Source organism: Pseudomyrmex gracilis, unplaced genomic scaffold, assembly GCF_002006095.1.
Source record: "Pseudomyrmex gracilis isolate BER0280 unplaced genomic scaffold, ASM200609v1 scaffold_243, whole genome shotgun sequence".
NCBI lineage: Eukaryota > Metazoa > Arthropoda > Insecta > Hymenoptera > Formicidae > Pseudomyrmex > Pseudomyrmex gracilis.
This window is the reverse complement of record NW_018020827.1, coordinates 167,585-177,664: the sequence shown is the minus strand read 5'-3', so window position 1 is coordinate 177,664 and position 10,080 is coordinate 167,585. Positions and strand designations below refer to the sequence as shown.

General features: G+C 40.5%; 1 protein-coding gene across 3 annotated transcripts in view; it reads left to right on the top strand.

Moving 5' to 3' along the window:
* Positions 1 to 6,845, top strand: part of LOC109859154 (CD151 antigen) — an 8,881-nt gene extending 2,036 nt beyond the window's left edge. For 2 of the 3 annotated variants that reach the window (XM_020437119.1, XM_020437120.1), the window contains exons 2-7: positions 3,910 to 4,005; positions 4,086 to 4,280; positions 4,545 to 4,715; positions 4,820 to 4,912; positions 5,512 to 5,652; positions 6,195 to 6,845. In XM_020437119.1, the coding sequence (XP_020292708.1) occupies positions 3,928 to 4,005; positions 4,086 to 4,280; positions 4,545 to 4,715; positions 4,820 to 4,912; positions 5,512 to 5,652; positions 6,195 to 6,242 (726 nt within the window). In that variant the 5' untranslated portion in view covers positions 3,910 to 3,927 and the 3' untranslated portion in view covers positions 6,243 to 6,845. Of the gene's footprint in view, positions 1 to 2,572; positions 2,841 to 3,909; positions 4,006 to 4,085; positions 4,281 to 4,544; positions 4,716 to 4,819; positions 4,913 to 5,511; positions 5,653 to 6,194 lie in introns of those variants that run through there. The other variant, XM_020437121.1, reaches the window with a different exon arrangement.
* The last annotated feature ends 3,235 nt before the right edge of the window (positions 6,846 to 10,080 follow it).

Sequence of the window (10,080 nt, the reverse complement as noted above, 5' to 3'; positions counted from 1 at the left end):
AAAAATGTTAATTTGTGAAGTTAACATAAATTTAACACGTGAAAAGATTAAAAAAATAATAACATATCAGTATTATGTTAATTTTACATTGAAGTAATAATCAAAACGTCGTAACACAAGAAAAGTTCTACATTTTGACGCACGATTTTTTACTGTGTTCGATCCCTCGAGATATTCTATCGAGGAAAGTTAAAAAATTTTTTTGAACAAAAATTTGAGCGTAAATATAAGATTAGGTCTTGTCAGCTGCATTCCAATATTCAAAAATATTCTGTACTTCACGTCACGCGTGATTATAGACTTTATTTCCTGACAGTAAGTAGATATCGAAACACAGTTATCGAAGGAAGCATTCGGACGGAAGGGAAAAAAACAACAAGATTCTTGTTTACTAGTTTATTACTTCGGCCGGGGTCGCTTATTCAGGTCGAAGGAAATGAATATAGGCATAGATTTCAGAAAGATTGCGGCCGATGTGTCTCATCGCGCGTTTCTCTTCCGCTGGAAAAACTCGAAACCTTGTAAACTTTGTAAAAACACCGAATCTCAGGATCTGGAGACGTCCGCGTACGTAACGAATATGTGATTCGCAAAAGTCGCTGAACGTGTCTCGATCACGAAAACGCGGCTTCGGTTTCGAGCGAGAGAGAAAGCTCGGAGCTATACAAAAGCGACAGAGTTAAAAAGATAGGCAGTACAAAAACCCGATGACCTCGTGAGTGATTCTCGTCGAAGGGCCGCGCGTCTCTTCCTACTCTCTCGACGTTTTTACTCTCGATCTTTCTTTCGAGCGAGTGTACATGTGTGTTTGCGCAATCCGCGCGCGATTATTTCGCAAGCGAGCTCGTCCGCGCAGGTGTGCGCGCGTTTATTTTTTAAATACACGCGCGCGCGCACACGCGCACATACACACACACACAAGGAGACGCGTTTCGCCTACTCGTTCGCGGAGGTAAATTACGCGATTGTTCGCCGACGTGCGTCGCGCGGATGCCGATTTCTCGCGGCCACGTGTTCGCCACTTGAAAGTCGTCGGGTGTGCGCGCGAAGATCTTACCGACAATAAAAATTTCCGGAAAAATTAAATTTTCGCTCTCTTTTTGTGTCTTTTTTTCCAAGACTGTTTCGAACGTGTTTTAATGAGCAAATGAATGTGGTTGTGATAACCTTTTCATCGCCCCAGAAAGAACGATTCAGCGAATAGAAGCGAACATACACGTCTATTTGCCGGCCAACTGCGACGCGTTTTTAAGTGATGATGTCAGAAAGTTATTATTCACGAGATTGCATCGCGTGTTACCGAGATCGAGTGATTTATCTACGAGCGCGAATCATACGCTAGCACGGTAATTTTTTTTTTTTTTTTTTTTCAGATAATAGAAGTGATTTCTAACAACGTGCAATTTTGAATGCGAGCTTCGGAAGTAATAACCGGTGTTCGCAGTCGAATTTAATTATTTGACACGATCGAATTATTGTGTTGAACAAATGAATTTTGGCTATTGAAGCAATAACACTGTTGTTGGAGTGTATATATTTAAATCCGTTTATTAACAATTTGATAGCATAAACGCTTTCGACCTTGTATTAGGTCCTNTTCAAATGCATTTCTACAATGAATTAACGTATAATACAATTAATGAAATTTAAAAAGTAATTAAAAATCGCAGAATAAATATAATATACAAATTTGTATATTAAAATNTNTATATTTAAATCCGTTTATTANCAATTTGATAGCATAAACGCTTTCGACCTTGTATTAGGTCCTTTTCAAATGCATTTCTACAATGAATTAACGTATAATACAATTAATGAAATTTAAAAAGGAATTAAAAATCGCAGAATAAATATAATATACAAATTTGTATATATTATATTTATTCTGCGATTTTTAATTACTTTTTAAATTTCATTAATTGTATTATACGTTAATTCATTGTAGAAATGCATTTGAAAAGGACCTAATACAAGGTCGAAAGCGTTTATGCTATCAAATTGTTAATAAACGGATTTAAATATATACACTCCAACAACAGTGTTATTGCTTCAATAGCCAAAATTCATTTGTTCTTTGAAAATTCTTGAAGCTACATACAATCATCTTTACATAATTATTGTGCTGAGTTTTTTAGTTCTCCGTTTCTTCGGACGTTCTGTAGCCATAATAAAACGACCGGAGCAGCATCTCGAGAAACAAACTTGCGACAATTTTAAAGATCGGGCTGTGTGAGTTCATCTTTACACCGTGAATTTGACTGATCGTATTCTCTCGATTCTGTGAAAAATACGCGGCTTTAAGAAGCTTCGATTCGTGACTTCGGGACGCGCGTTCGAACTTGTTAGATAGAAATTTTCCTTCGGGCACTTTTTCCAGACCGAGGTCTGCATTGCATAGAGAACAGATTGTTCCCTCATGATGTCATTCCGGTTCGCGGAACGGAGAGCGAATCGGATGATGCGAATCGCGTATAAAACGAATATAATCTCTCGTTCGTAAGACGAGGCCGAGAGCGGAAGCTCGTGGTTTTATTTGTGCGATTGCGAGACGACGTAATGTGCAACGTAATGTCATTTTTGTCGCTCGTCACATATCGCTCGCGCGTGAATCATTTAAATGCGAAATCGCTTTCCCTCTCTCTCTCTCTCTCTCGTGTTGTATGCACGATCGAGACCCGTCTGCGTTACCAAACACGCAATCTTACACGTAGGCGCGGTACGTGCGTTTTTTTTTATTGTGCAAAGCGGCGATAGCGATCAACACGCGCGCGTTTTCGGTTCGCGCGGCGATTTTCCGCGGGAGCGCGTCATTTCTCAAAGGACGACGCGTGTGCGAACAGGTGAGCGAGTTTCTCTTCGAAAATAGACGATCGCGCGCGGAAAAGTCAGCGCTTCCGGTTGCGATGATTTTCGCGATACGGATGCGGCAGTGGTAAATATTGATGAAACAATTGTTCGTATTATGCCGCGGAGAATATTGTTTTACGACTCGAGTAAACAATAGCGAGTGTGTAATTGCGCCGCGTGCGCACGATATTTCTCAAAAACAGGAAGTCGCCGAGTGTTTTCCTTCCTGACCCTGTGAAAATTCACGTGAGTGAACGTCACAAACAGACCCGTTTTTTTTCTCTTTCTCTCTCTCTTTCTCTCTCTCGGCTCTTGTAAATAGTCGTTAAGGCGGGGAAAGAGGAGACTAATGAATATACGATGTACGTGTCGTACGCGAAACAGAAATTTAATTAAGTTAAATCGGAACGCGATAATAAATTAAAATCGAGACGGAATTTCGCGCGTGCAATTAAATGGAATTAACACGATCAATTGCGAGAATCACTTCTGAAATTAAACTTTTAACATTTTTTTTATGGGATGCGTGTAATAAATTAAAATGCAAGTACAAAAGTTCATTCGAGCAAAAATTAAAATCAACGACCGAGAACGTAACTTCAAAAAAAATTAAATTCTAACGAACTAACTGCGGTCGCGCGTAATTCGATAAATTTTCAACTTTTTTTTTCTTTTTGTACGCGTTACCGGCCGTAGTTCGTGAAATCCCATGAAATTTAGAAAGTCCGACGGATATGGTCAGGGCTGTGACGACGGAGACACGGCCAAGGTACTTCAAACTAGGCCAAATGCTACTGATGTCATCGAGAAGTATAACGTAATTAAAGAGATGTACGTGACTGTCATAAAAATTCGGCTAATTACATTTGCGGGGATTGTCGCGACCTTCGAGCCACTTTACTGTTATTACGTGAAGATGTGTAATATGAAAATAGAATAAAACGTGTGAGATAACGGAGATTGAAGAGCGCTCGCGAAACATCGCGGTTTCTCAGATTTTTTTTTTGCACTCTGTGCACATCGTTAACACAATTAGCGTTTTGTTTATCAAACTGTTGACAGATTTAGAAAAAGAGGAGGATGGGATACGGCACGGAGATGGATGGCTGCGGTCGATTTATGAAATATTCCTTGTTTTTCACGAACTTCGTCATTTTCGTAAGTCCCTTCTCGTTAATTATAATTCGTGTGACTGAATAAACAGAATATTGCAATTTAATCAATAAATTTTCTTGCAGATCGGCGGGATTATCGTAACGGGATTGAGCATCTGGGCCCTGGTTGACAAAGTACCGGGCATAGGCGAGCTCGTCGGAAATGATCTGTTAACCGGTGCGATTTACGTATTGCTGGTCGGCGGAATTATCGTGGCGTTTATCGCCTTCTTTGGATGCATCGGTGCTTCGCGAGAAGTCAAGTGTATGCTCTTGACGGTGAGTGACCATCAACAGCCCCCGCTTGTTTTGTTTCAGAAAAATCAATATCTCAATCAGTTTTTTTCCAACTGAAAATTACATTCGTTGTTAAAAATCAATTAATTTGAAAGACGTCAATCATTCGAAGGAAGTTTCTAAATACACACAAAATTAATAATTGATACACATATAATTCGTTAATGTAATTTATTGATATAATCGAATTTTATAAATTGGCGATGAGCTCATCGACGACGACTCCTTTTTTTTTTTTTTTAACAGTACTTCATAATCGTGTTTCTGCTCTTCGTAACTATGCTGATCGGCGGCGTTCTGGGATACGTTTTCCGCGAGAAATTGCTGAGCACAGTCGACCGCGAGATGAAGAGTTCGATCCGGCTCTACGATCACCGCAAATCCATTCGGGACGCCTGGGACGTCACGCAATCGACAGTAAGTAATTTCCGAGGACTTTGGGGAAATTTGTTTTCTCGTGTTTTTTTTTGTTTTTTTTTTTTTTTTTACATCTGCTAACCTCGACTTTCGCGTGAATTCAGCTCCACTGCTGCGGCGTCAACAGCTGGAGGGATTGGGGAAATGTCGGTCTCAACGTACCAGAGAGCTGCTGCCGCGAGATTCAACCCGGTCAGGTAAAAAAAAAAAAAAAAAAAAAAGAAAAAAATTAATTAACTTCCGAGCGGTCGCGTCCGACGCAAAATAATCAGCCGAATGCGCGACCGCCACGCTTGTAAGTAATGACGGTAATTTGCGACGTGCGTGCATCTCATAATGCGCCGTGCGGTTCACGTGCATAAACGGAGAGTCACGATGTCTCTTCTTCTCTTAATGACCCTCGAGCCTCACGTATGTACATGAAAAAAAAAAAAGTTAATGTCAAGAGATGAAATTCTCGGCTTTCGCGAAGAAGGAAGGAATTTTCCGCGTCGGGACGGAAATTTCGAAATTTCATGAGTGGTGGTGGAGGTTGCGAATCAGCGCGGATATAATTACTCGCGATTTTGCGAGCGCGCCCGCCGCGATTTCCCTCGGTAGAGAAGACCGCCAATTTGGACCGCAATTACTTAATCGGCCGAGTCCTTTACTTTAGTTTCCTCTTTCTCTCTCTCTCTCTCTCTCTCTCTCTCTTGTCTCTCTCTCTCCTCTCACGCTTTCACTCCACCGTTGATCGGCTTTCTCGAGGAATTGCGTCTCTTTTACGATACGTCTCTCGACGATCTGTGTTCCACAGCGATTCCGCTGCAACGCCGGCTCGGACACGGTGAATCCTTCGAACGCCTACATGGAGGGTTGCATCGACGGAACGCGCATTTACTTGCAACAACACGCAGCCGTTATGGGCGGCGCCGGTATCGCAGTCGCATGCCTCATGGTAAGGATGTGGTTTGCAGTTGTTTTCTTTTTTACAGATCTTTTCTGTTAGAAGAAGCTGTAAGTCCTAAGCTGTAAAATCGAGATTGGAAAAGTATCTCACGATTGCATATCAATGTTTTATTGAATTTATTTATAATATTGGTTTTTTCTTAGGTGTGATCGAACACGAGCCGCGTTCCGCAAAGTGTGCAGAAACGTCACTGCGGAAACCTGTGAGACAATTGTTGAAGTTGTCTATTTACATTTTAATTTGGAATAGGTCAATGCAACCATCGCGCGCATACAGCACGCGATAAGGAAACAATATCTCGCTCGCGTATCCACTTTGCGCAACGCAGCCGTGGTTGCTCAACCAAAAACCAGAATTTGTGTGAAAACCTGAAAACATATTCTTTTTTCTATCTGTGTTTGAAATTGATATAAAAAATAAATATATAGAATAATATAACAAAATAATCTCCAATAATATAATAACTTAAGTAATAATTTATAACATAATTATATATGTGTAACACGCAACATTGATTTTAATTATCGCAGTTCTTCGGAATGTTATTCTCCTGCGCGCTCTTCAAGATGATCGAATGACAACGCAACAATCACGTACTCTGAGGTTGTCATCGTTTTCGAGCGGGAAAACGGTAGAGAGTCTTCGAAGTTCTCAGGGGATTCACGCAAATTTCACCGATATTGACGATTATAAATTTGTATTCGTCTCCGCACAACCGCACACTGATCACATCGTGATAATCAAAAGAATAAATCTTTTTCTGATTGTACAGTTCTCGCTAATGTGTTATACACATACATGTGTAAGAATATTCTGCAGTACGTATCTCATGATCATTTTCACATATTGCTCTTTATATTTTTAATATATAATTTATATATAAAATGTCTACGTGTTTAGTTGCATTTGTCATTAGTATGAAAATGCATCGTGTACCTTATATATGTGCCGTAATAAATACAAATATGTCTATTGTATGTAATCTTGTCAACAATTATTTGTCAGTGAACAACAATCGGAAACACAAGAAACGTTAATTTAATAAGAAAAACTTCACTTTTCAGTGAACGCTTTTCACAGATTTTAATGTAACAGTCGCATATTAATGCGCTGACTTATTTATTTTATAGAAACGACACACAATTTGTAATACAAAAAACAATATACACATTTTAAAATAAGATGACACAATATTTTCTTTATGTTTTTTATTTATTTATTCACATCAGCCTTCCCGGCCAAGAAGGGGACTTGGTAATATTTTCTTTATATATTATATATGTAAACTCTTTTATTGTATTTTTCATGAATTTTGATGATATTGCGTGCCTTTTTTCCCGTATTATATTTTTCAAGCAGCGGATCAAGAGGTGTGTGTGTGTGTTTGCCCATTTTAACTCACCTCTTTGTTGCACGCAACTTCGCTACATTAAAGCGCGACAACGAGTTGTAATCTAGGATCCGTCTCATCGCTAGGGTCAAACTATCTCATCGTCGTCGCGCGCGTTCGTCAGTTCCCTTTCTCTCTATTCATCCGGTGATTATCGATTGTCGCGATTTCCATATCAGTCCTCCCCTCTCGGTACAATCGCTCACAAAATTTTAGCTTTCACATTGTCAACGAAGTAAAAAGAAACGACGTTGAAAAAAATCAATCATTATGCATAATTTATAGAAAGATCTTATAATTCATATAAAAACAATATTGAGATTCTTTTGTTTTTAAGAATAACAATTTGTAACGATTTCTAATGTGAAAATCTTTTCCGGAACAGACTCGCGGTAAAAAAAATTCTAACTAAATAATTATTATTTGCAACTAGTTTATTTTCTTCTGTTTTACATTTTTTTAACTATTTAACTTCGAAATATTATTTGTAGGAAAATATTTTTTTAGCGAATTGTACAGAGACTCGGCGACGATCTAACGAAATTCGGATGGATCGAAAGGTGGGTGCGCGAGGCTCGCGAGTTTGCGCATGTAATTTCGCGAGTATACAAACACACACACACGAAGAGAGAAAGAGTGACTCTCGTTGTAGCGGACCCCTTCAGGTTTATTCACTCTCCGCGATAGTGTGTGTGTGTGTGTGTGTACATACGCATATCCTTTGGCGACGAGGCGTGACTGGCTGCTATTTCGCAGACGTGTCTCGTCGAATCGCGCGCCCGCACGCAATTTTCCATCGTCGTCCGCCGGGCATTCAGCGCGCACCCGCTCTTTTCCGAGGTGCCCCCCCCCCTCCCCCCTCGTTCTCCCGAGAAAACCCGTCGCGCAATGTATCGAGACGAGGCAAAGAACAGTCTGCTCGCTCGTGAAATGATTAATGAACGAATTTCGGAATTTTCGCGAGATTGCGATCGCTTTAAAGCTGGCGCGCGTGCCTTCCGGCGAACATATGAACCGAGCGCGCACGTATGTATGTACATGGAAAACTAAAAATTCGCTGTTATATGAATAATGTAAAACGTTTGATCGGATATTGACTTTTATTATTGAATTTTTATTTCATCGTTTAGCAAATTTCTCTTGCTGTCCGTATTGTAACTAATCTTCTCTCTATTTCAACAATTGTTTTTTTTTTTTTTTTCCATTCGCGGAGGAACGTTGCGCTGCACAATACCGTATTTGCACAGCTGGCACGAATATTTTCTGGAGCTCGTCCCGAACTAGCTCTTCCCGAAATATGCATACCTGTATATCGGCACACGTGTATCGCAACGATTCTCCCGCGCACCGGTATTTCAAAGTCCCGCGAGATAGAGAGAGAGTCATTCTCGTGTAACGTTACAAAAGGGAGATCGTCGGACAATGACGGATGAATTCGCTGCGCGCGAATAATGCCGCCCGTTCTGCAGCGCTGCTTCTCGCCGCGATCATAACGACGAGCGTCACAACGTCCTTCCACAGAATGCTCGTGTTCGTTTTCTTTGTCTGTGTCTCTTCTCGCCTGACCACTTGTACGTTGATCGTAAACGCGGTACCGACCGATGTCGTCGATCTTCCACCAGGTTCAATACTCGCGCGTCTCAAGAGAATCTCGTTTGTATTAGAAACAAGAACCCCATCTCGAAAATTTTCTCTCAAGAACGAGCTTCGTGCAAAATTGTGCGAGAATATTGCGCGAGCGTAATATTTATCCAATTTGCATAAATTCGCATTAACAATATCAGTATATTATTAATATTCTATATTTATATATATTATCATATTATTATAATATAAAAAAATATTCTTATATTATACAACACATGTTATGTCAATTTTCTTATAGAAGAATTGAGCGAGTTATGTTTTCGTTGATCGCGATGGGGATTGAAGATTTCTCGGGAAAAATCCGATTTTTCCTGGTTTTCGACGGTTCGGTCAATATCAGCTCTTTCCGTTTCTTTTTTCCTTCCTTGACGCAGTTTACCGCTGGGAGACTTATATTACCGGAAGCGGAGAGGAGGATGGGGGAAACGACGATGGGGAAGAAATGGGGCCGAGATGCGGCGCGCGAGATATATATATATATATATATGTATCTACGTATTGATTTCGTCTCGAGCTTTGAATCCGGACGACCGGAACTGGGGGAGTCGTCCAGGTGAAACCAAGGAGGAGGAAGAGGAGGAGGAGGAGAAGGAGGAAGAGGAGGAGGAGGAGGAGGAGGAGGAGACTCCACTTTAATACTCCAAGTCTCATTTGCCCATAAATTAAATTGCGCTCCGGCAGCGCACGCGCGAAGAGGGGCCGCGCGCGAACGGTCGAATACAATTTAGGTCGAGTACAATCGAACAATTACACGAGTTAACGTCATTGTAACCACGTCTCCTTGCAAACATCGTCGAAAGACGATCGATATCGCGCGCGCAGAGTGTGTCTCAGTGACATACGTCGCGCAATTTCAACGCAATTAATTTACATCATCGTGTAAAGCGTGTCGCGATCTGCTTCTGTTTTTTTTTCTTTTTAGAATTGCAAGAGTAGCGTTTCATTATATCGCGCGTCTCGAGGGAGAACGCTCGTCGCTAAAACACGGTTTGAAAAATTTCTTAAGAGCTATGCTCTTCCGCAAAAAAAAAGAAATAAAAGAAAAGCAAAGATCTCTCATCCGACGAGAAATTCGGCAAGTATTTGCTTTTCTCGCCGTTGTTTGGCGAGAGAGTCGAACTCGCGCGAGAATGCATCCCGCATCGATGCGGAAGACTAACGGAAGCGGAGATAAGAAACACACAAAAGAAAAACGAAAGACGAGGAATCAAAAAAAAAAAAAAAAAGAAAAAGAAAAACCAACAATTAAAGAATCTATTCCGGCTCTGTAGTTTCTAAACTAATAAATATATATTCGGTCATTGGAGCCATTCACTAGGTGTTGTGCGGAAATTATACGTGTATATATGTCCATATATACGTGTTCACATGTAAATTTT